We start from the raw sequence: 27553 nt of genomic DNA, 5'->3' as shown, positions 1-27553 counted from the left end.
GCGGGGTGGCCCCTCGGTGTTTGCAAGCACTCCGAGTGTGTTTCTGCCATGAAAAGCTTCTCAGTGAAAATTAGACTTACAGATGCCGTTCGGAGTCGGCATAAAACAAGTAGGTGCCGTCCCACCAATTTCTAGGTAAAATTAAAAAAGAGCACGACGCAAATTGGAAGAGAAGCTCAGCCTGAAATCTCTTAGGAGGTTATCGCGCCTTACATTTATTATACTCATCGTGCTTTGCCGTGTCGAAAAAAAATTTGATTGAGCCATGTCCGTCCGTCTGTCCGTTAACATGATAACTTGAGTAAATATTGAGATATCTTAACCAAATTTGGTACACAAGCTTATCGGGACCCAGAATAGATTGGTATTGAGAATGAGCGAAATCGGATGATAACCACACCCACTTTTTATATATATAACATTTTGGAAAACACAAAAAACCTGATTATTTAGTAAATAATAAATCTAGAATGTTGAAATTTGACGTGTGGGCTGATATTGAGACGTTTGATAAAAATTTGAAGTGTTTAAAATGGGCGTGGCACCGCCCACTTGTGATAAAATCAGTTTTACAAATATTATTAATCATAAATCAAAAATCGTTAAACCTATCGCAACAAAATTCGGCAAAGGTTACATTTACTATAAGGAATGCTCTGAAGAAAAATTAACGAAATCGGTTAACGACTACGCCCACTTTTATATAAAAGATTTTTAAAAGGGTTGTGGACGAATAAAATAAGCTATATCTTTGTAAAAAAGAGCTATATATCAATGGTATTTCATTTCCCAATTGGATTTATAACAATAAACAGGAAAAACTCCAAATTAAAAAAAATGGGCGTGGCACCGCCCCTTTTATGACTAAGCAATTTTCTATGCTTCGGGAGCCATAACTCGAAGAAAAATTAACGGATCGTAATAAAATTGGGTACACAAATTTTCCCTATATTAGAAAATATTTCTAGCAAAAATGAACGGGATCGGTTAAAAACCACGGCAACTTAGATATAAAACAAGTTTAAAAGGGTCGTAGACTACAATAATAAGCAATAACTTAACAAAAATAGTTTTGAATCAATCATAGTTCACTTATTAAATTTTACTGTAAGAGGAAATGGGGAAACATTTTTCTTTTAAACGGGCGGTGCCACGTGTTATGTAGAAAAGTAATTTATCTGAAATGAAATGTACAATTGAAGCTCACGCTGAGTATATAATGTTTGGTTACACCCGAACTTAGACACCTTTACTTGTTTTTATTTAATATTTTATTTGAAGAAATGTGAACGAAATCGGCGGTGACAGTAGCCCCTGTTGGTGATTTAATCACTCAACGGCGTGTCATACAACTCGTGAATGAGGGTATTGCACTAAGCGCAACCATATGAAAAAGTCGCTGCTCTAGTTGTGCGTTCGGTGTCTGTATTATAAAAACACATTCTAAGGATAGACCTGGTCCACATTTATGTAACCTCTTTTGTCAATTGTTTATACACCCGTGAATATCTCTGGTTAGATATCTATGTAGTATATCGTAAAAAAAACTGTCAGTTGCACCCCTGATATACATACATCTTGGCCTATATATCGGAAAAGGCTTGAGCTATCTCAAGCTTTTCTTAAAGCCCTTATCACCAGCTAAAATTTGGTATCCACATTGTACAATTATACTATGTGAAAGATACCCGGGTCCATATATTAGGTTTTAAGACCCTAGGAATATTAACCTGCATATAAGACCTCTTCTGAAGCAGTTATGTGCAGTACTTTTTGAGTGATATTGGTACAAACATACATACAGAAAGACAGAGAGACAGGAAAAAATTCTAAAAACTGTTATTTAAAACAATGTCTCCACATCAACCTGTTTAAATTTTACTATACGCAGAGAGTATATTTTGTCGTCCTTTCCAAACCTGAAGAAAATTTTTAGGGTAACTCTTTACTTTAGCTCACAACTGCTAAAACTCGTCCAAAAATATTGGGAGAGGTGTCCAAAGACGCGCTTTGGAACCAGAATCACGAATCCGAAAACGGAAATTAAAAATATATACTGCTTTGAACTACTAATTTAAAATTTAGTAATATATAAAGGGCATAACATATTGGTTGATGAAACAGTCTGTAATCGAACTAGTTCAGCCTAGCTAAAAATGTAGAAATTTTTATACTCAACTGAGCATAGCTCACAGAGTATATTAATTTTGTTCGCATAACGGTACTCCGTAACAGCATAAACTAATTGAGATGGATATAGACTTCTATATATCAAAATGATCTGGGCGAAAAAAGAAATTCATTTAGCCATGTCCGTCCGTCCGTCTGTCCGTTAACACGATGACTTGAGTAAATTTTGAGGTATCTTAATGTAATTTGGTATGTAAGTTCCTGGGTACTCATTTCAGATCGCTATTTAAAATGAACGAAATCGGACTAAAACCACGCCCACTTTTTCGATATCGAAAATTTCGAAAAATAGAAAAAGTGCGATAATTCATTACCAAAGACTGATAAAGCGATAAAACTTGCCAGACGGGTTGACCTTATGACGCAAAATAGAAAATTAGTAAAATTTTTGACAATAGGAGTGGCACCGCCCACTTTTAAAAGAAGGTAATTTAAAAGTTTTGCAAGCTGTAATTTGGCAGCTGAGTATGTAATGTTCGGTTACACCTGAACTTAGCCTTCCTTATTTGTTTTTGTTTTTTTTTTTGGTATGCAAGCTTTGATTTTGCATTAGATGTTTTGGTCACGACGTAATGAAATTTCTACAGCGTATGTTTGTATGTGTCTTAAGCGTGCAAATAAGCATACCAGAAACAAAAACATTTAAATTTATAACTCTATTTATATTCTATATGCATGCTTGAACTTTCAACTTTTTATGATGTATGTATGTGTGTGCTTGTTTATATAGCTATAGTCCATATTAAATTTGCATTTATTTTTATTTTCGACATTTAAATAACCTTCTGTTGCTACGTTACGCAGTATTAACAATTCAGTTCGTACAGACATACAGACATACACACATTCATTTATCCAATGCGTTGATTTAGTCAATACTATCATTATTTTTTTGAAATAAGTAGTTATGTTGCATTGTATGGTTAATGATACTGTTGTAGTTTTTGGCTTTGTTATTCCCTCTATGTACGATATGTTTTTCTATTTAAAGTATCTTTAGTTTGTTTTTGTTTGCATATGTTATTTTATGTTTATTTACTACTACGCACTCAATGCACCTAAAATATTTATTTTAATAATAAATAAATTACTTGTCATAAATTCCTCTATTATTATGTTTGCTTTGCAAAATCATACGCTTCAAAAAGTTTATTCTTTTTTTTCACACATCAATTGTGAGCAGATATGGCTGTACATTAGACTGTGCGCTATTTCACCATTTGTTCGTGTCATCTTCGCTTTAAAGCTTTCTTAAATATTCGAATATTTTTACAAGTTGAAGATCACCCTGTTTCGGTTGTCGTTTCAAAATATTCTTGCAATCGATTGCTGACCTGCATCGCAACTTTTTTGTTAAATTCCCATCTCAGAATTTAATCATAAACGTCAAATAAAACTGTTCTTCTTTTCTCATATAGAGTTTTCTGCTATTAGTTACAGGGTTCAGATGGCTGGATGAGTTTGTTGGCATGCATACAACTCTAAGAAAAAGGGACAAGCAGCGAGACTTCAATCGAGGATAAATGGGTAGAAACATCAAACCAAATGATAGTAGAAGAGAATTAGCAACTACAAAAACGAAATCGAGTAAAAAGTATCGATTTGCCACTTGCCCCAAGTATTACTCTGCCAAAACAAATTTCAAAAGATCAACTAATATATAAACCGAAGAAGCACTATCGGCACAAACTCATATTAGACCTGGCACGCTGTCTGGTAAAAGGAACATATGGGTCAACACTAGAAAGATTTGCAATATTCTATTGACTGATTGAATCTGTTAAGGTCTCCTTAATGTTTTCAACTACATCACCTATTTCCGAACTATCATAGAAGTATCCCATTTAGGGATGGTACGAGTTGTCATTCTGTTCCGTCTCAGTGCTTTCCACTGACAGATTTAACACTATGATGTTCTACGAAATGACAATTACTGCGATAAGAGGCAGACCTTCAGAATGTATTCCTTACTACTTCAGTCGTAGGAGGTTCTGAAATTATTGCAGCCTTTGATTAATTTATTTTAATACATATAGCGAAGATTTCAGCGCTGTTGGTAGTTGGTACAAGTGGTAGCCTTCCCGACAGGGTTAGTTCTCTTGGAAAACAGGAAGGGCCTTAGCACATAAGATAACGATGACATTAGCTACAGCTAAAGGAGAGGCTAAGTTTGATATCGACTCTGTACTGTCTACCCGACATTATGGTAAGCTGAGACCGTAATAATTTTTTCAGAGCTCTAGCAAAAGCTGAAGGACTTAATAGTTTTGGCCGACCACCTGCTATCCGCTTCCTTTTGCAAGTGGCAGCCATAACTTTGAAAAACTAAAAGACTTCTTTATTTGGGAACTAGCATAAACACAACTAACAACAACCTTAAAAATCCAGCAAAGAATCACTCTTGCCAATAAGTGCTACTTTAGAATACGAAAATCGAAAAGTAAAGTCCTCTCTCGCCAAACAAAGCTCTTGCTTTAGAAGTCATTTATAGTACCTGTCCAGCTATATGATGAATTAGCGTATGGGGTGAGTTGTTAGACTGTTAAAACCATTTAAACGGCTGCGCGCCAATAAACTAAGTAAGAAAGTACCCACTCCGCCTTTTTAAGCCGAATCGAGGCCAATCTATAAAGGAGTAGAACACAGATGAAGGAAATTTGGATAAAATGAGTACTCCTATGATCCGGGAGCCATCTGATTATTCGGCCCAATCGTAAGCGAGGTTAGGTATTAGATCGGCATCGACCACACCAGTTTTGAACGAACGGATTAAATAACCGCTTGGATCTCTTAGCAGATGAAAAATTTTGTGATTGTAGTAGCACTGGATAGCATCTCACCCACAGTGTCCCTAACGAGGCCCTTCGCATAGACCTTCCAGGAAAGTTTTCTGCTTAAAAAAATGTATATTTAACCGTATCAGAAACACTACGGATGCACTCATACTTTGTTTCCCATTGCCTGGAGTAACAAGTTGTCACAGGACGCTGCTGATCTCGTCACCACGCTCGGACAGCTCTGCATAAAATTATAAGGAAAGTAAATGCGTTGCGTTTTAATTAATCAGAAGCCGTAATGGGTATGTCCTGTTGCTCGCCATATATAATCCGACGTGGCCCAATATATTGTTCTTTGCATAGAAAAAAATTAAGAAGGTACCCGAATACTGAATTTTGGTTGACACGAATCAATTATTGGTTTTAAGAGCAGTTAAAAATATACTAATTGCGGCAATTTTTTCATAGCCATAGAGTGAAAAATGGTGCTGAAGATGGCACCACGCCGAAGCAGGCTTATAACAAACCAAATTTAACTAGGAATGACAGAAAATCATTCCAATATAAAAAAAAGCTTTGAAAAACAGGACAGCCTAATGTACCCCATTTTTTATAAGTACTTCGTGAGTCATTATGAGGTCGTACTACTTATTTTATGGTACTTAATATAAGTATATTATTACTATTTTTTCCATTTACCTTAAATTTGTTGTTGCTGTAATCCAATGAATATTTGTTCTTTGCATACTAATTGCAATTAATATTATATTTGTTGTTGTTGCTTAAATTTTATTTTGCTAGGCGCTTTCCATTGACTGTAGCCGTGCTACTACTCCTTAGTACATACTAAAATTACACTCGGGCTCAGCCTCGACCTCTATCCGTTGACATTGCAAATATCTGCCTTTAATTGTAATATGCATTGACTTGGCATGATTTACAACATTTTTCTTGGTAGCGATGCAGTCGACATAAACCCATTGAGTGTACATTGCGACAGTAACGTGATGTATCTCTGCATTGACCGAGAGCTGAAAGGGAAAAAGGGGGTATTTTTGTATAGTAAAACTGCATATAAAGGGTATATTACTATGTATATCTCAATGGCTTGGGTTAGAATTCGGAGTCCAGCGTCTCAGTTTACTATCGCGCTCAGGGGAGATCTATAAACTTCTTGTGGGGCTTACATACCCAGGTTTTGCCTGGATCATAGGAGATCTGTGAAACTTAACTAAAATTGGATAGGCCTCGCCGTTGGCCGTTTTCTCTGGGTCATAGGATTTAGGAACACTATATCCAAAAAAAAAGGGGGAGGGGGAGGGGAGCTGGTAGAGCTACGAAAGAAAATTGTTATAAGATAGTTACTATCTGCTGACCTTGCAGGCACATTTTCATTGGTGGGTGGGCTTAGCCGAAACCCGAAACGCCTGAGGAGCATTACCGGGTTTCCAGAGGGGTAAGCAACATGACGAAGTTGTTGCTAAGTGTGACTATAGTTTAACACAGCAACGCCTAGATGTCCTCGGAAATGTGTTGAAATTTACTCCGTATGAAGAGACAGAATATCACTAACTTTTGACTACTCTCGATTGGTGTGCTACTTTATATGGTTGTTCTTGTGCTACGTTGTTGTTGTTTTAACCGCAAAATTACTTCCCGAAAGCTTGGGCAGTGTTATGAGTACGGGCAGTACTTTGCCGATTTGAATACGGTACGGTCTAGCTCTTTCTGGTACTGGTGAGACTGCCGAGAGTATGCTTATTTTGAACCCTCGAACACTCATCTACGGAGATATTTGACACCTCTTACTGGAGACTCTGGAAGTTACGGTATTCCAAAACTCCGTTGACAAAGCAATCGGTATTTAAACTCGGCACTAAGCCTTTGATTTCAGAAGCAGTTAAGAGCTGTGTGATTTTCTGAGCCTTTGAAAACTTACTACACCAGGGAATGCGAAATACTGCTAAGAACCTGCCGTTCGAAACCCAACTAAGTAAGTACGTTTAAGCTCGCCATATCGAAGGAAGAAAAGCAAAAGCTTCGGTACGGCATTCATTAAGTTATCTTGGATAAAGCAGAGCCAGTTCGACTAATTAGGGAATCTGCAGTCTGCTTTCCCCCAGCGGGTTAGGGGGCTTAGAATATACCCTCGGCAGTTGTGCCTGCCGCCGTCAGCGGCGACTAAAATACCCAATTCATTAAAGGGGTTGTGCAGCACCACCATTTAAAGGGGATGCCAGCGCAATTTATAACTTTTCCAACCCAATTGTCTACCTCACATTACTTACTTAATTGGCGCTTAACCGTTTAAACGGTTATGGCCGTCCAACAAGGCGCGCCAGTCGCTCCTTCTCTCTGCCAACTGGCGCCAATTGCTCACACCAAGGGAGTTTAAATCGTTTTCCACATGGTCCTTCCAACGGAGTGGGGGCCGCCCTCTATCTCTGCTTCCATAGGCGGGTTCCGATAGAAAACCTTTCTTGGCCGGAATGTCATCTTTCATTCGCATAACATGGCCTAGCCAGCGCAGCCGCTGCGTTTTAATTCGCTGGACTATGTTGATGTCTGCGTATAGCTCGTACACCTCATCGCTAAATCTTCTTCGATACTCGCCATCGCCATTTTTCGAAGAACTTTGCTCTCGAACATTCCCAGAGCCGTTTCATATGATGTTCTCATGGTCCATGCTTCTGCACCCTATAGCAGGACGGGAACGATAAGTGACTTCTAGAGTATAATTTTCGTTTGCCGAGAGAGGATTTTACTCACCTACCTTTGGCAAATTCTGCTTCTTTAACAGTCGATGCTCTGGCTACCCCAAGTTCCTCATGGAACTGGGGCGTGTAGGGCGAGAGGGCTTAGAAGGTTCAAGGTGGTCATATTAAGTCGCTGCCGAAATGGCCGGGCTTGCACTTCAATGGTGCTTGTTACCGGAACGTACAGGATCTATATCCAGCAAAGGACCATCAACATCGATAAAAGATTTTGGGGAGTGTCTTTACCGCTACAACAACACGCAGTCTGATTTGTGCGGACATTATCTCCTAAGTCGACCAGTCTTTCTGGGGACGAGGCTAAAATACTTTGGCTTGGATACTAGCATAGCTAAGGTTGATCAGGTTCATAAAATCGTTGTTACAATATTCTAATGTGAGCTTGCTGTTTATGATAGTACTACATGAACATGGATCGAGCCATGAACATGAATTGAGCCTTCCCTTAGAAACCAAAATCTAACCTTCGCTTCACATTAAAGCTCCTTATGGAGACCTCATCACATTTTTCTTAAAACTAACTAATAAATTGGTAATACAACTTACCACTCGCATAGCATGGCGGACTCTTGCAAACTTTCATGACCGCGGGACGTGGCTGATGGCGGCAAGCATTACCAGCTGGTCGGCGCGTGCCATACCAAACACATTGCAAAATGCGATATTTAATACCCGGACGACCGCATTGCGCATTGCACTGTAATTTTAAGTGAGATAGAGAGGGAGAGAAATTAAAATACAACAAAAAACAACAATAATAAAAAGTAGTCTAAGTGAATTGAATGCGACAATAAACTCACCTCCGACCATGGCTCTACACGCCAAACACCCTTACAACGTTCACTAAAGCATTCCTGTCGACTAATCGGACGTTGTGTTAAACTGCAGGCAGTCGTCACCGCCTCACTGCCATTCACATAACGGCACTTGACCTCACGCTTTTGTATAGCAGTATTGCTGCCAAAACAACGTGAACGTTGACACAATGACCATTCGCCTATCTCCCAACGGGCACACTCCTCTTGACCGCACACTTCAAACGTGTCCGGCATACTTAGTCCATAATCCTCACAGTGTGTGTTAGCTACAGTTTCAATATCTGATTCTACATTTGATTCGAGCGCATTGTGTGTGGGTAAATGATGGCGTAAACGTACACAAGTGACAAAACGACGCTGTGGGATTGTAAGGAATAGGAAAATGAAGATAATGTTATTAAGAGAATTTTGTAAATAAAATATATAATTTAAATTAAAAAATGAATAAACTCTTTCAACTTTATTTTATTAAGAACTTTATATTTAGATCAGTGATGCACTCAAGAGCTTCGGAAAACATTTCGGCGTTCACGTTCATGTCGAGTTAGCACAGCGACAGAGATTCAAGCAGTAAACATCTCATGCGTGAATTCTATGCTCAAACACTCTCCATGTTAACACATACTTCTACAAAAAAAAAGTTGCGATTGAATTCGAAGCTCTGTCGGCGTTGTGCACTACTGTTCTAGATTAAAGTTATTGAGCCACTTTATTGAGAAAAACTTGAAGTGTTATATTTAGCCTTTTCTCAAAGATGGATGCAACAACTAGGAAGCGGGGAATGTTGGCAATTCGCTATCGAAGTGTTAGCGGTTTATTATAGGCGTGTTATCGGCCACCAAAAATAACTCCCGTAAATTTTATCAAAAAATTCGGCGACATACGAAATGTATTAAACCCGGGGCAAACTCAAGAGGCTTCTTGGATTACAGGGGGAATACTTCTCTCTGCTCTTATGGAGAGACCGATGAAATGCCTAGGGAATATAAAATACCAGACCTTGGAATCGAGAATAATGGGATTAATATCCGACTATGACGAATAGTAGCATTTGCGAAATTAAGGAAACGACTAAGTGGCGGACGCTAATGGATTTTCTGCGCAGCTTTTCAAATACGGCGGCGAACAGTTCTTCTATGCAAAATATGGTAGGACGTTTGGAATCTAAGTGGTCTTTACATAAATAAAAAATAAATGTAAGGCGCGATAACCTCCGAAGAGATCTAAGGCCGAGCTTCTCTTCCAATTTGCGTCGTGCTTCTCTTGATTTTCCCTACAAATTGGCCGGACGGGACCTACATGTTTTATGCCGACTCCGAACGGCATCTGCAAGGTGGATGAGTTTTCACTGAGAGCTTTTCATGGCAGAAATACACCCGGAGCGCTTGCCGAACACTGCCGAGGGGCGACCCCGCTTAGAAAAATTTTCTTCTAATTTAAAAACATTATTTCTAAAATTTTGATGTTGCTTTGCCCGGGGTGTGAACCCAGGGCATACGGTGTGGTAGGCGGAGCACGCTACCATCACACCACGGTGGCCGCCCACAAGAATGGGAAACATTCAAACTACGTCACCTTTCACGAAATCAGATATGTAAGTATTGCATAAAGGGTCCAGTCCAGCGTATTGTCCGAGGATCTGGTGAGTGGACCTTATCAATGCAGCTTTAGACCTGGCAAATCTATCATCGATCACTATGTTTGAATTCAGTTTCCCCGCAAAACTTGTACAGTCGTGCAAAATGACTTTGGGTAACACCATTAGCTCAGTCATAATGGAGCTCTCCGAGTAGTTTGACCCTAACCCTGGTTTCAGACAATGAGGACAAAGAGAAGTATCTGCTATCATTAAGCAAAAAGTCGGCGCGATTGCGTATTGGCAACCACGTTACTGTTGGCGGCCATAATTTTGAATTAGTAAAGGACTTCGATTATTTGGAAACCAGAATGATTACAAACGATACCGTCATTGGAGAAATCCAGCGAAGAATCCCTCTTGACAAAAAATGCTACTCTTCAGTGAGTAGGCAATTGAAAAGTAAAGTCCTCTCTCGACAAACGAAGAGCATGCTCTACAAGTCTATTAACGTACCCGTCCTACTCTAAGGTGCAGGCTTATGAACCATGACAACATCAGTGTTCGAGAGAAAATTTCTTCGACATCGAGTACAGAAGATTAAACGATGAGCCGTACGAGCTTTATGCAGACATCAACATAGTAGAAATGAAAGATGATGTTCCGGTAAAAAAGGTTTTCTGATCGTAACCCGCCTATAGAACCCGAGGAAGAGAGCGATTCCCATTCCTCTGGAAGGAAAACGATTTAAATTCCCTTGGTGTTACCAATTAGTAAAAGGTAAAGCCCTCTCTCGACGAATAGAAATCACGCTCTACAAGTCTCTCATCATACCTGTCTTCAAGTACGGCTCGGAGTCAGGGACGACGACGAGAGAAGGTGAGACGGCTCTTGGAGTGATCGAAAGAAAAGTTGTCCGGAAGATATATGGTCTGTGAGACGACGGCGAGTATCGAAGAAAATGTAACGATGAGCTGTATGAGCTTAACTCAGATATGAAGAATAAAACCCCAAAGGCTTCGCTGGCTAGGTCATGTATGCGAGAGCGGATGAAGACGCTCCGGCCAAGAAAATATATCAGTGAATCAGGCAGTCTGGAAGCAGAGAAAGGCGGAAGCCTCCACTGAATGAAGACTTGCCCTACCTTGGTGCCCCAATTGACGTCAGATATAGCGAAACAAGGATAGGCGTGACTTGTTATGAAACGGCTAAATGATGATGATGATGGTGTTACCAATTGTTGGACGACCATAACTGTTTAACCGGTAAAGCGCCAGTTAAGCAAGTAGCTGCTTTTGCATTAGAAACATCTCTTCATAGTATCTCAAATTTCTTTAAAATTTAAATACAAGTTAGTGCAAAAGAATATTTGAGGATGAAACTTCGAACGGATGGGCGGACGAATGAACGTAGTATTGCTTCTGGACTTTTAGATTTTTTCGGTTGAGGCTTGAATTATATTAGTGCGGGCTGCCGAAAGAGTGAAGGATATCTAGTGGCAATCGGTAGCGCATAGCGATTGTTTTTTTTTCCATGTAGATATCTAGCCTTGCATCAATGTTCCAGTTACGTCATCTCTGTCAGATTACATTGAAAGGAGAATTAAGTCCAAATCTCACACAGCACTACCTACTGAGCATCATTTGAGCTCACTTACTAAGCTTTTAAAACAAACAAGGAAATACAACTCTACTATATATACTTACTCGTAAACCAGCACCGCCTGCATTACCACATTTTTCCGTACACTCAGACCAATCACCCATGCGCCATTCGTACGTGACACGATAGCTACTGCTGCTGATGGTTGGTAATGTGGCCGTTTCCACTTCACCCTGTTTCTGCCATCTTTCATGCGGTGAATGCTGCGGTGACTCTGACTCATATGTTTCGGCAACAACGTAGACTGGGTCTTCTGGTGTTGTGGTTGTATCGCTGCTGTAGCCGTTTATTTGGTCTATTGCTTGAGGTTCATGCCAAACAAAATTTTTATTGTTGTTATTGTTGCTGGCTATTAGGTCTTCCATTGCACTTGCTGTAAGCGTTGATGAGGCGTATGCATCTGATGCAGTTGCCGAGGCAAGTGATTCTAGTAGATCTTTAGCGTCGATTTGTTGTGGTCGCGCCGGTTCGTCTTGTTCGAAATTTTCCAAATCGATGCCGAATTGTAGACCTGTGTCATGTAGCATGTGTTGTCCTCTTGAATTGCTGAATTTCTGAAATGGCCACAAGTGCTGCGGTAGCGTAGTTTTGGTGATGTTGTAGAGGATGGGAAAAGATGGGAAGAGAGTAAAAATAAGATAAAAAGAGAAAATCGGATTAGTAAAATGTACGGTTGCGCAATTGTTCAAGTGTTTTTGTTGTTGTTGCTAAGTTGGCAGCTTAACAAGGTTTAAAGTAGCGGCAAATCGCCATTGAGCTGAGCTGAAAATTTTGTAAGAAGCGTACGTGATAGGCATGCAATAGCAGTGTAAGCGTTGTAAAATGGCTTTCGTGGACATATTTGTGTGTGTGTTTATATGTGTAGTGTATGTGTATTTGTTGTTGTATTAATGCAGCATGCAATTGCTTAAAGTAAATTTCTATGCATATATATTAGAGATATCCGGCGCGGTACTATATTTTTTACTCATTTAAGATTGTTTAGGCCATTTATTGTTCATGTCAAAAATTGGTCTGATATGGTCGAAAGTGGTATAAACGGATGCGCATCACTGCCAGTTATAAGGAACTAATTGCGAAATTTAACTCTTTCTAACTGTTCATAAGTTATTAAAAAAAAACAGGCGCTTTCGATGTCAGCTTAACGCGGACTTTGCATCACCCAATTCACCAAGTTATTAAAACAAAACACTAAAAGAAAAGTTTTATAATAAATTTATATGCTCACTTTGCTTATTTTTTCAAAAAATTGATAATGAACAATGCAAATAAAATGGCCCAAGGCGAACATGTTTTCAAAGTGACCTCAAGTTGTTAAAAAAGCAAATTACCGAAAAAAGGTGCCGATTAAAAAAAAAAAATTACATTGCGATTGGCTGAAGGAATAAGCGAAATCAGTTGCAAAATCCTTTAGTAGGTGCTAGGGGCATAAATACTCCTTTGAAATGATTCGTACCTCATACTTAAGTTGAGGATATATGTACGTATGAGAAGGGTTTGAAAGATCACTTGGGCTTACATTTAAACACCTGTAGTTTATTTGCGAAACTATACAATAGCGTCTGAAATGTTAATTTCCACACTTCAATACCCAAGTCTCCCGGTTTAAGATTTCCTAAAGTTGGCGGCCCTTATGCAAAACTAGTCCCTTGGAGTGAATAACATTGTTTATAGCCTACCAACCAAGTTTAAATATAACCTACACGTTACGGCTCCTTTTACAAATGTGAACACGTAGACACATATATTTACCAGGTGAGGCTTTGTCCTTCGCAAGAACACTCAAGGGGGTGAAACAAAAGCTTTCCCAAGACAGTCGAACTAAAGACCGTGTGTGCTACTACCCTAACGTAGTGGACAGTCGAACTAGTCTGAAAACTGAAGCAACGCGGTCATCCATTCTAAAATATCGTTTTCATTTAACGAATACTATTGAAATTAATGTTGTGAACACAGACGTCTGCAAAATTTGATCTACATTTTAAAAATTGTATCCAGGGTCCTTGTAAAAATTTAATTATGTAGATGCGCCGAGGATTATACGATTTTCAACCATGAGTTAAGCAATTACATCCACTTAGACTGCTTATGATTTCGAGGGCGGCATCCTTTATGTGTTCGAAGTCGCAGTCCTATAGCTTCTGTACTGGCATATGTTGTCAGGGTCAGGAGGCGTGGTAGCGACTGGTGGTCGGGATTGCTACTGTTCGCACATCGGGAATTGTAGCTCCTAATCATCGGGAATTGTAGCTCGGAAAAACTTGATGCGCCCTGTACCACGAGAGGCATGAGTATTAATAGACCATGAATAGCAACCGTAATTCGCCTTTGTGCGTGACCGCCAAGGAGCCGCAAATTATTTAAAGAAATTGTGCTTGCGACGATTATTAGGAGTTAACCCCAGGTGAAACTACACTTTGCACGAGATATACAGACAAAAGTGTGACCACTTTACGTATCTCTATTTCTTTTCAGCAGACGCGGCAGTACCAATTCCAAAGACCGGGGTTAGGTTCGAAGCCTCCCTGGAGGGACAATCCCTCCGCAAAGAGCTACTACTGAGAATTTTTGAACGATCTGCGAGTTTTTGAGGCAAAAACCCCGGATCTTTCCGAAATGCCCAAAAATTTGATTTCCTTAAATACATCTAAATAAAACCTTTCCTAAATACTTTTTTTTTAATAGAAAAATCAAGCTTTTTAAAGTAAGAACACCGGCGTATGCCGGCGCGCCGCCCACGCCGCCGCCGCCGATAAAGTGATCGGCGTAAACCTCTAATATATATGTATGTAAATTCATGCAAACACAAAGATATTTTTCTCTAATTACCACTTACAGCGTTGTACTAAAAATGAACCCAGATGTCTGATATTTTTATAGGTTGCTTTAATCAACTTAAGCAAATATATAATGTTTCATCTAACACAACATTTTTTCGATTTCGGTACGAGGCTATGTGGTTTCTACAAAGTATACCTAATTGAAGCCAGAGTTAACTCACTTAACCAAATAACCAGCGAATCAAATATCGATTGTACGAAGTAAGCTTGTTCGTATATTTAAGTGAAGAACTTATTTTAAACCAGAGAAAAAACTATTCTTCGGCGTTTTGTTCATATGGTGCTGCTATTTTATAGCACAGCACTGTATCAAGGTTGCCTACATATACACACATGCACACATATATAATCTTGCTGAGATCTTGGAATTATATGGCAAGTTGTGGTCGCCTGCAATTTAAGCGATTAAATTTCACCAGCCGCAGTGACCCACTTATGCCGCTCTCATCCTTGTTAAGAAGCTGAATTTCACATTTGTATTGTCTGCTATGCTTCAGCTGTTACTTGTACGAGACTTTACCCGCATCACATATTCTTTGCTAATGACCGCAAACACTTTTTCATTATTTATAACTTATTCGATTCCTTCCTCCCCTACTCGACATCCCGCTGCCGTTTACAACATCTATGGTGTTTTTATGCTATGAATAAAGTTTAATTGTTTGTTTTTTTATTTTAAACAACCTCTATTTCGCACAAATTTTGGAAATATACTCGTAGAGTATGTTATGTTACATCATCAACGCCCTTTAGAGGCAGGAGCAGTAACAAAATGGAAAACAAAACCTGCATGATAGGCCGATAATGCGACAAGAAGAAAATAGTTAACTAGAGCACAAATATGTAATAAGCATTGTGAGATGTTTAACATGATTTTGATATACAATTAACTTGATATGCCACAGGTTAGATAGAATATGAAGTGAGGTTATGTGAAAAAAGTAAAATTCGTGATAATCAGGGGCCCTATTCACTATCTGTGAGTTTTAAAGTGTACACAAGAAATTGTGTAAACTTTGAAATTCTGATTCTGTAAAGCAAAACTGTGAACAAGAAAACTCAATGATTAAAACTGCATGAGTTTTCTTGGGAGCCAGTGTACACTATTGTGAAATTCAAAACTCATACGCACTGTTGCAGAATAACTTTTTTTCTTTTCATGGCGTTTGACAAACGTTTTCTCACTGACATATGTCTTTTACATTCAGCGCTCATTCAGCAAAACAATGTGCACAATACTTTACAGAATTGCATGAAAATTTAAAGTGTAAATTTTGTGTGCAAATGAGTTTTCGATGAGTGTACATTTTTAAGTGTTTACAGTTAGTGAATTGACCCCCAGGTTCGACTTAAAGCTTTGAAAAAATAAAACACGCGTCAAGATATTTCTAAAGCTGAAATCATATAAAATTGATGTTCACATGAAATGCAATGAAATGAAATTTAGGTTATGTTGAATTAAAGTTAGGTTAGGTTACCAAAGTATATGAAAATAAGCTTGTTCAGGTAAAAAATAGTTTAAATGTTACAAGAGAGTATAACAGGGCACAGTATCTTAGTTGTGAGGTTCAATTATTTCGTAGATGGTATAGGTAGCGTAGAAAATATTTAAGGTTAGGGTGAATATAAGTATACGCCGAAAAGTATAATTAAAGGTTATGTCACAAAAATTTATATATGAGAAGCAAGGCTAGGTTTGGGTAATCGTTTAACCGCAATTGGAGAAGCTCACTTGAAAAACAAAGAGATACCTTATGCTACCACATAAAGTAAAGCGGACGCCATCGGAAATACTTTCTTCGCCGGAGCGTCTTGGATCGTTCATATAGAATGAACTATCCTGCTGAGCCTTTGGGCTTTAATTTGCCGCACTATCTTCAAATCTTCGTAAAGCTCATGCAACCCATAACTTCATTCGATACTCGCCGTCAGTATCACGGAAAGTACCGTAAAACTTCCGGAGAACTTTTCTTTCGAACACCCCTAGAGGCATCTCCTTTCTTCTTTGAGAGAGGACTTTACTTTTCAATTGCGTACACAATCCGAAGTAGCAATTATTGGCAAGAGTTATTCTCCGTTAGATTTTTCAGCTGGCATCGTTTTCGCTATTATTGCTGGTGATGATGATAGGCGCCACCCGCAAAGAATACTCCCTATATTTGTGAGGCCCTGGATATCAGACAAATATTACAGGTAAACAAGAAATTAGGACTCCACCTCTTCCACGCTATTGTAGTAAGAGGACTTTTCATGAGTCGGGAGTCGCACTGCAGGAACTTTCACTGAGCAGTTCCTTGGATAATTTCGATTAAGAGCTCGAATAAGCGCCTGCTCTTCTCGTGTTTCTAGTAAGATTCGAAGTTCTTCTGTGCATTGCCTACCAACGTTTGTCATGATGTTCCGAGAGCTCTGCTGATAAAAGGTTGTTTCAAGACAAACATCCAACAAAAGAGTAATCAAATGAGCACCATTAAATACAGCCGGCAAGCAGTGATCGTATATATTTTCATAAAAAAATTGAGTCCAATTCTGAAAGTTTTTATTTAGTCTTTGAAGCACTGCACACATAGTCTTACAAGTCCAGGCAACCATGTTTAGCATACATTTTCTATGAACCGGCATAATAAGCGATCTGAGTAGGGCACCACTGAGCAGCCACTGGCTGCGTCATCCAGATCTCACTTCGTAGTCCTAGTGATGGGAATGACTTTTGGTAACTTGCTGATGTAAAGCAGGGCTGCTAGAGTTCTGTCAAGAGCTCACAAGCATACGGAAATTTAGACTGCTCGATAGCTGCAACGATTTTGTAGATGATAGTTGAGATGTCATGTAGAGCGCAAACTATTATTGAGTTCAGTATACTATTGAACAGCTCAGAGAAGTGATTAAAATGAAGTGTACAGCGTTTATTTTAACTCAGTATGGATTGCATCGCCTACCTTGAAATAAAGATATCTAGGAATCACATATTAGTGTTTTATGGAACACTTGGCGCCCGAGCAGGACCATTTTACTCGAATAAGGGTCTAAAAAGGGTCCCAAAGCTCCCGATAGTAATTTGCATGTTTGCTAATGGGCAGGTGACTTTCGGTTCAGATGAAGTAGCGCTGAACTCACACAACTACTTCTCAGGTCTCGTTACCTAGCGGAAGAATAGCTTCAGCATCTACTTTGTAGTTTGACAATACTAAGTGAAGCTTACATCTTTGCCACCTTATTCTTACTTTTTCATTTACTATTATAGATCTCGCGATTGATTCTGTTTATAGTCAAAATTTGCTGGTCCGCTTCTTTGCGGGTTCGAAAGCGTTTAGTTTTTATCCAAAATCCGCCAAGCGCAAATTTATTCAACTCCACTCTATTCTGTATTACCTGCTATTACCACATAGCGATACCCCTAGGTAAGCACTACATGACTTTTTGATTTCCCACGGGCGCATGAGTACACCAACAGCCATCCTGTTAGCCAAACAATATACTAGCAACCAGATGTGTGAATTGGAGTAGTCAAAAAATACCAAAAGTACTGTAAGGAATACGAGTTGAGCTCAGTACACACACACTTATTTATGTAGTACTGTAAGGAATACGAGTTGAGCTCAGTACACACACACTTATTTATGTAGTCGCACTTGTACAATAGAACAGCAAACCCGTGCAAATTACTTCAGGTCTTAGTTGAGCTGCAACTGCCGTATGGCTAAAGCACTGGATATTTTGTGCTGCAATTATGCATTCATTGCACTCATGTTACAGATAGGGAATCGGTATTCCTGCTTTTACCAACTTTTTTGTTGCTATCGAAAAATGACAAAACTGTTTTGCCGCAGTTGCACCGCACGGGTGTTAGCGTGAGTGAGTACTGGGAATGTGGGATGGAGGCATTAATGAATATTTTACACATTGTTTGAATATTGGTACACTGATGGCCAAAAGAGAGCCATAAGAAGTTATTGTCATTCTTACTTTTTACTCCATATTACGAACCAATTAAGAGTCACGCCACGTAGATGGAAAAGTTGCTGCCTTGTCACACAGACGCATTCGCGTTCCATCCTCCAGTTGACAAGAGCGACAGATTTGTGCATCCGATAGATTTAGCTTACTAAGATGATATCGTAGATTTCAGTGTACCGTATAGTACCATGTGAGGGTTACTTGTGGTGTTTTAAACCATGGACTGCTGCTATAGCATCCTACTTGGCAAGGTAGACAGTATGTTTATTACCTTCATATCCCTAATGCCGAGGTAGCCATCCTAACAAAATCTCCCTTTTGGCTGCCAGAATAAGTTGTTATAAGACTGTATTGCAAACTTCTATTGCATGGATTTCTACGTGAGAAATATTGAGGGGGGGGGGGGGGGGGGGGGGAGCATACCATTGTATCGATTTCTTGAAGTTCGGCTTATACACAACAGCTCACCTTTTTTCGTCATCAAGTTTTGATACATCCTTGAACCAGACCACTGACGCAGGGTCAATAAAAGGATTACTTGTTTGTCCAAGAGTTCTGCTCACAATCGATACCTAATTACTTTACTTTCATATGTTTTGAAGTCTTGATGCAGAAAGTGTTGCATCTTTCTCTAAACGAAAATGGAGCTGAGGTATTCCCACTAAGACACTAAGTGATCAGCATGGAGCGTTTTCCGGAAACGATTCAGAGAATCATCCTAAAATAGTCGCGAAATGATTCCGAAACGGCTTCGATTTGTTTTTAATAACAACCTGAAAATTACACCGAAATGGTTCAAAACTTATTCCGAAATAGTTCCGTAATGGCCCAGAAATAGCCTCGAAACAACAGGAGAAGCCTTTTAAATGATCCGCATATATAATCAAAGTGATCTTGAAATGGTTCCGGAATGATGCCGAAATTATTTCTAAAACTACCTTCTTTTTCAACATTTGTTAGACCAAAGCTTCCATTGTTACAAGACAACTAGCAATTTGGATTGCATATACAAAATTTACAAAAGTTTGCAAAATAAATATAAAAAAGGTGGAAAAGTCAAAATGTTTTCCCCACCAGTGTTCGGATTCTTTTACATATCGTTGCCACACGTATTATGTTTGGCACCAATGCACAATTGTTCTACCAATATGTGCCATGGTAAATAACGGCACTTGTGTGTGTGCGCTCATAATGAAAATGAGCAATCGCTTGGTAATTTTTTCCCCCAACAGTGGGTAAATTCAGCTCAATTTGAAATTTTTTGTTTCGCATAACAAAAAAATCGTATTTGAATTGAATTCGATATAAATGGATGATGTTTGCATGAATACGTTTCGATATCGCTGAGTGAGTACTTACAATTTTATATTATTGTGGAAGCTATTTTTTATAAATTTTTTGTATACATAGTTAATAGCATGGTATAAATATTACCAGGTAAAACCATTTACTCTTCTTGGCGGCCATAATGGTTTTTTGATTTTTAAAAAAGTTTTAAAATCACTCTCTTAAACTTTGTGGAAATGCCAAACCAAAGTAAAAAAAAAAAAATGTTGGTTTGACATTTTCATTTTTTAATACCAAAAAAATAAAATGCTTATGAAATAAGTGAAAAAGTATTTCGTAAAGTTTTGAAATCGGTTTTTATGTATATGGCAAAAAAATGAGTTACCAATATAATGGATGCCTCAACACGTGCTATTTTTCCAAAGGCAAAGAAGAACGAATGTTGGAGACCACCCCTATTGATTTTTCATTTATCCTTCTTCACTTGGTTGATACGTCTTTAAGCCTTAAATATGCTGAAACTTCACTTTATAAGAGATCAAGTGTCCTCGCTACTGCGGAAAAAAATGATTTTGGAGATATTCTTTGGTTTGTTTTCGTCCTTTCCCTCGCGGTTGGAAGATACATTTTTTAATTGGCGCTTAACCGTTTAGGAGATGCTGGTCGTTGTGTAATAAGTCACTCCAGCTAACCCTGTTTCGCGATAACTGACGCCAACAAGGGGCACCAAGAGAGATCAAAGTCTTCCCCCACCTGATCTTCCCATAACTTGCCGACGTCATAAAAAACGCTGTAGCTCTTCGCAGCTTAGCTAAATATCAACGTCCAGTTGGAGTGTGATAGTTCGTGGAGATTGCATTTACCGGCTGAACGGTCAAAGTCTGCCACCGTGGTGTAGAGCTAGTGTGTTGGCCTATCCATCAAAAATATTTAAGGAAATTTGTATAAATGGTATTCATTGTCCCTCGGCGTTACTTTGGCACCAAAAGTTCGTCCGAATTAGCAGATAAATTTTTGGGTCGGCACAAAACATGTATTTAGGTGAGACAATTCGTAGAAGAAAGAATACACGATAAGTAGCCTACGAATTGGATGGAAAGCTAGACCTTAATCTCCTCAGATATAAACACCAAATTGTTATTATTAGTAGATATGTATCTCTTCCGTACACCTTGGCGGTAAGTCGGGTTTTTCTTCTGGTCGCGCAGACGCTGATACATTTTTAAACAATTTGTTGAAGAAAATTCCTCAGAAGAGGATCGTGGCCTGATTCTTCCTTTTGCGGGAAACCACAATACAGTTCTTGAATTGAAAATTCTGGAATGCGGTTGACCGTTGAGATTTCTTATTTTATGGCTATTTCCACCAATAAAAAATTCGGTTTTGGATAAAATATCATAATATTAATGTTAAAAAAAAAATAAATGTAAGGCGCGATAACCTCCGAAGAGATCTAAGGCCGAGCTTCTCTTCCAATTTGCGTCGTGCTCCTCTTGGTTTTTCCCTACAAATTGGCCGGACGGGACCTACATGTTTTATGCCGACTCCGAACGGCATCTGCAAGGCAGATGAGTTTTCACTGAGAGCTTTTCATGGCAGAAATACAATCGGAGCGCTTGCCAGACACTGCCGAAGGGCGACCCCGCTTAGAAAAATTTCTTCTAATTGAAAAATCTTATTTCTAAAATTTTGGTGTTGCTTTGCCCGGGAGTTGAACCCAGGGCATACGGTGTGATAGGCGGAGCACGCTACCATCACACCACGGTGGCCGTGTTAGAACGCAAAAATATATGGTAATTCTATACGACAGCATGACACCGGTAATACGCGTCCAAAAATACCGAGAGGTGTCAAAAGACTCGTATTGACCTCGACAACAATAATCCGAAGGCGGAAAATAAAAATCTTAAATCGTTCAAAAGATATTAACGAAAAATTGAAAAATGACCTCGGAGTGCTCCGAAACCGAGGGTGGGATCCATAGTATTTTTGCGCAGAACACCTTTCTGCATTGGCGGCCTTTGGCTGCGCTTATAAAAAATTACATTGGGTGCGTTCAACACCGCTTTGAAGACCAAAACTATATCCCCAGAAAACACTTATGTTCACAATTTTTTTTTGTGGGCACCACAAAATCATCAAAATTACAACACTTACTTACTTACTTACTTACTTAATAGGCGCTTAACCGTCTAAACGGTTATGGCCGTCCAACAAGGCCAGTCGCTCCTTCGCTCCGCCAACCGGCGCCAATTGGTCACACCAAGGGAGTTTAAATCGTTTTCCACCTGGTCCTTCCACCGGAGTGGGGGCCGCCCTCTACCTCTGCTTCCATAGGCCGGTTCCGATAGAAACACTTTCTTGGCCGGAGCAGCATCTTTCATTCGGCTAACTTGGCCTAGCTAGCGCAGCCGCTGCGTTTTAATTCGCTGGACTATGTTGATGTCTGCGTATAGCTCGTACAGCTCATCATTAAATCTTCTTCGCTACTCGCCATCGCCAACGCGTAGAGGTCCATAAATCTTTCGAAGAACTTTTCTCTCGAACACTCCCAAAGCCGCTTCATCTGCTGTTGTCATGGTCCATGCTTCTGCCCCATATAGCAGGACGGGTACGACAAGTGACTTGTAGAGTATGATTTTCGTTCGCCGAGAGAGGACTTTACTTTTCAATTGCCTACCTAGTCCAAAGTAGTATTTATTGGCAAGATTGATTCTTCGCTGGATTTCAGTGCTGATGTTGTTGCTAGTGTTGATGCTGGTTCCCAAATAAACGAAGTCTTTTACTATTTCGAAATTATGGCTGCCAACAGTAGCGTGGTTGCCAAGGCGCATATGCGCTGACTCTTTGCTCGATGACAGCAGGTACTTCGTTTTGTCCTCATTCACCATCAAACCCATCTTTACCGCTTCTTTTTCCAGTTTGGAGTAAGCAGAACTAATAGCGCGGGTGTTTAGGCCGATGATATCAATGTAATCAGCATATGCCAGTAATTGCACGCTTTTATAGTATATTGTTCCAGTGCGGTTATGTTCTGCAGCTAGTATAATTTTCTCCAGCATCAAATTAAAGAAATCGCACGATAGGGGGTCACCCTGTCTGAAACCTCGTTTAGTTTCAAACGGCTCGGAGAGGTCCTTCCCAATTCTGACTGAGCTGATGGTGTTGCTCAACGTCATTTTGCACAGCCGTATAAGTTTTGCGGGGAAACCAAATTCAGACATAGCGGCATATAGGCAGCTCCTTTTCGTGCTGTCGAAGGCGGCTTTAAAGTCGACGAAGAGGTGATGTGTGTCGATTCTTTTTTCACGGGTTTTTTCCAAGATTTGGTGCATTGTGAAAATCTGGTCGATGGTAGATTTACCAGGTCTGAAGCCGCACTGATAAGGTCCAATCAGCCGGTTCACGGTGGCCTTCAATCTTTCGCACAATACCCTTGAAATTACAACATAAAAAAAAAATAAATGTAAGGCGCGATAACCTCCGAAGAGATCTAAGGCCGAGCTTCGCTTCCAATTTGCGTCGTATAACAACCACATGAAAATTTTCAAAATTTCTTTTGCAAATATCTCTTGATATACCCAACATTTTTTACCTCTGCTTTCGGATTCGCTGTCGTATAGAATTACCAAATATATTACAGTTTGTTTGGCGGCCACCGTGGTGTGATGGTAGTGTGCTCCGCCTACCACACCGTATGCCCTGGGTTCCCACCCCGGGCAAAGCAACATTAAAAATTTTAGAAATAAGGTTTTTCAATTAGAAGAAAATATTTCTAAGCGGGGTGACCCCTCGGCAGTGTTTGGCTAGCGCTCCGGGTGTATTTCTGCCATGAAAAGCTCTCAGTGAAAACTCATCTGCCTTGCAGATGCCGTTCGGAGTCGGAATAAAACATGTAGGTCCCGTCCGGCCAATTTGTAGGGAAAATCAATAGGAGCACGACGCAAATTGGAAGAGAAGCTCGGCCTTAGATCTCTTCGGAGGTTATCGCGCCTTACATTTATTTTTTTTTTTTTTATTTATTACAGTTTGTTATATTTTTGTTATGAAAACAACACCAAAATAAAAAAATAAAATGTGAGAGCAGTGAGAATTTAAAATTTTTTTTAAACGTCATTTCGGCTCTCACTGGTTTTACCTTGTACTATTTATACCATGGTTAATAGTTACAAAAGCCCTATGAAGTCATTACACGCTTTTTGAATTGTTTCCTTATTTTCAGTTTTATCGATATTTGGAAAGGTCTATGCAAACCTTGGCTAAAACACATAAATACAGTTGTTTTATGTTCTAAACTTTGAATTTATCTGCACTTTTTATCTATTGCGTCCTCTATTTTATCGCCGCGCATGCCACTTGATCGTCCGGGTAACGGATATTTTTGGGCGCATTAGGAATTTGAGGATATAAGTCGCGAGATGTAGAAATAAGCATAACCAGCCTGGACACAAAGTTATGCTTTTCTCTATATCTCGCTAATAATATCTTAAAATTATATCGAATTCGTCTTCGTGTAAAATAATTTCAAAGCCCTGAAGACGGTTACCGTGTGTAACCGAAATATATTGGTAAACTAAAGAAAAAACAATTTTTGGTGTTTTAATACTAAAAATTGGACCTAAAGCCGGTTAAACAAATACCTTGTCACAACGTACATATCAGAAACTTTTTATCCATAATCCTTTACTAAGCTTCTGCCAACTATTCTATAAACACAATCAATGATTTTCAGATATGTGAAAGCCTCAACTTGGAAAAACAAAGCATACTTCTCAGGAGGAAAATAAAGTTCGTCACGGTTGTCTTCAAAAACAAGCTCTTAACCGGGAGTGTGTTTTGAATCGGTATGGAATAGAAAATTCGATTTGGTCACGTTAAATCATCTCGAGATGGTTGGGCTAGTACCATAATGGTACTTGTTACCGGAACGTAGCGGATCTTTATCCGTTTAGTTAATCATCAACCATATGAAGTCACCATCTTATCGAATTTTGGAAACATTTAAATTTTTTTATCCCCGCAATTACTTGAACAGGATTACCAATATTTGATAGGAAGTACATATCTAGGGGAGTGGGAAAGGAAATATGACCGAGAGGAGTGGGAGTTGGGGTGGGAGTGCAAAGGGACTGGTTCTAAAACAAGAACTGGGAGTGGGAAAGAACTGGACCTGAGACAGAAACTGAGAGTGGGAGTTTCAGTTGGACTTGGAGTGGTAGTGGAGTGGGGGTGAGTGTTTTAGTGGGATTCATAGTAGGAGTTTGAGTGGAAGTAGGAGGGAGCGCGGGAATGGTAGTGGTGGTGGAAAGATAGTGTGAGTGGGATTGTGGGTGGGATTTAGATTGAGAAAGGGATGTGGAGTGGAAGTGGGAGTGGAAATAGATTTGGGAGTAGGAAGGATATAAATGTAATATAGGATGGACAAGAATAATAAGAAAATGAAAGATAAAGGAAAATAGAATGGCAAAGAGAGTTAGTAGATATGGTAACTAAACAAATGTTTACCACTTTCATATTTGGTCTTAAATTTCTATTTCTTTCAAACGCGAAGCTTTCTTCATAACAAACAATTTAAAATTCAACTTAAATGAGAATCCGACATACCTACATACATAAATATCATGCAAGCTGTCGACTGTCAAATGCCCGTAGAGCTTAACGTACGAGCAAAGATGGCTTGCAAAGCAAAAGTGCAAACGTCAATAGGAAAATGCGATGTGCATAAATGCGAAATTTCTAATTTCGTAAATGCAATTGCACCAACACATAGAACTACATACTAATACCAACATAAGAACATACTTCCGTCTTTCTGCAAACGTTTCATTTCTAATGCCAAATATTCAGATCAGATAAATGACGAACGGCGTATGCCAAAAAGCGGGTCTTAAAGCCAACTCTAGCTGCCGACATGGTAAAAGCAGCAGCATTGTTCACAGCTTATATATGCTGCTATATGTCAAATTTCAAAATGACACATTGAGTAATTGAAGCGCGTCAACATACGCAAAATACCAAAGGCGAAAGAAACAAAAAACACATTCAGCATCTGAGTGTGCCATTCAAATGGAAAGCAATAGAAATGCAATGGCAGCAGGCAGGCCAGCTGAATTAGAGTACAGAATTGTTACTAGAACAGTGATGCACAATGTTGCGGCAGCAACTAAACTGATTATCTGCATCCATTATAGAAGCTCATTCGCTTGTGCAAAGCTTTATGATAAGTGAAATCCAAACTCACTTCACGCAGCTTCGTATAGCTCCATAGTGCACCACTGTTCTTAGTACCTTAAGGCGTAAATATTTGTGTTTGCGCATATGTTTATATGGATGTATTTATGTCTATAAAGTGATTCTGGTAGCTATTCATTTGTATTAGTATGCAAATTCATTGGCAAGACAACGCGATGGTTGCGTTGTGTAGCGTAAATTGCGATTACAAAATTTTGCAAAAATTTGTTAGTTATGCAATTAAGCTATCAGCACTAATTAGTTTTCACGCTTTAATTGCAGTAATGCAATTTATTCGTGCATATTAATGAAATATTTTAAATTCAATTATCGTTATTTTTACAAAAATGTTATTACCCGCACATTTGTGAACATTGAAAAACGGGGTATGAAGAAAAAAGTGCGAAAAAAACCGATGAGAATGAAAGGGTTCGGGGGTTGGCAGAGTGATTGGTGACAGAAAAATATATTGGAAAGCGGATAAAGAGGGCGCGAGAGATATCGTTAGCAAGATAGAAAAAAGTAACAACAGTATCAAGTAAGAACGGGAATGTCTTTGGGTGTGCCGAAGACATTATACCTTTCATAAATGAAGCTGAACAATCTCATGAAATTTCAAAAAATTTCAATAAATATTAAAATGAAAAAGAAATGGCGACAAACCTATTATCTGAACAATGGGATATATATTATATGTAATACAGATTTTAACAATTTTTTCAGGCAATAATGTTCACCGTATATGAACATATATTATGAAATTTCTAGCTAAATAAAATGAGGAAGAACTGACGAAAACCCTCATATCCGAAAAATATGTTGTATGGGAGATATATGATATTGTAATACGATACGGTCGGTTCTGACAAATGATTAATCGGACACCAAAATATATCCGCTCGCCAAGTTTCATCAAGATTATCTTATACATTGAGGAACTAATTTGCTTCAAACAGACAGAGAGTGAGACGCTAAATCAACTCACCACGTCAGCCTGATCATTTCGGTATTTATCGCTATAACAAACATCATTTCGGTATACTTATTGGTGGGTCTATATCTTCTCCTTAAAACAAAAATAATAAATGTAAGGCGCGATAACCTTCGACGAGATTTGCGATGTGCTTTAATTTTTACTACAAATTGGTGGGACGGGACCTACTTGTTTTATGCCGACTCCGAACGGCATCTGCAAGGCAGATTTGTTTTCACTGAGGCCTTTTAATGGCAGAAATACACTGCCGAGAGGCGACCCCGCTTAGAAACATCTCTTCTAATTGAAAAAAACTTGTTTATAAAATTTGGTGTTGCTTTGACAGGGGAGTGGACCCAGGATTTTCGGTGTGGTAGGCAGAGCACGCTACCATCACACCACCTTTAAGGACTTATAATTTTCAGACTCGTGCCAAACTTAGGGCCAGATAATGTATGACGCCGTCAC

At 39.1% G+C, this 27553-nt stretch overlaps 1 protein-coding gene across 18 annotated transcripts in view; it reads right to left on the bottom strand.

Annotated features, from left to right (window-relative positions):
* LOC137239486 (protein madd-4-like) overlaps positions 1-27553 on the bottom strand; it is a 207645-nt gene that overhangs the window by 15725 nt on the left and 164367 nt on the right. For 16 of the 18 annotated variants that reach the window (XM_067764819.1, XM_067764832.1, XM_067764835.1 and 13 more), the window contains 4 exons: positions 11842-12369; positions 8542-8916; positions 8288-8438; positions 5667-5998 (listed from right to left, as the gene is read on the bottom strand). In XM_067764819.1, the coding sequence (XP_067620920.1) occupies positions 5874-5998; positions 8288-8438; positions 8542-8916; positions 11842-12369 (1179 nt within the window). In that variant the 3' untranslated portion in view covers positions 5667-5873. The remainder of the gene's footprint in view (positions 1-5666; positions 5999-8287; positions 8439-8541; positions 8917-11841; positions 12370-27553) is intronic. The other 2 variants (XM_067764834.1, XM_067764836.1) reach the window with 1 other exon arrangement.

The sequence above is a fragment of the Eurosta solidaginis genome, chromosome 2, assembly GCF_040869045.1.
Source record: "Eurosta solidaginis isolate ZX-2024a chromosome 2, ASM4086904v1, whole genome shotgun sequence".
Classification (NCBI taxonomy): Eukaryota; Metazoa; Arthropoda; class Insecta; order Diptera; family Tephritidae; genus Eurosta; species Eurosta solidaginis.
The sequence above is the reverse complement of the archived record's forward strand: the minus strand, read 5'-3'. Positions and strand labels throughout refer to the sequence as shown.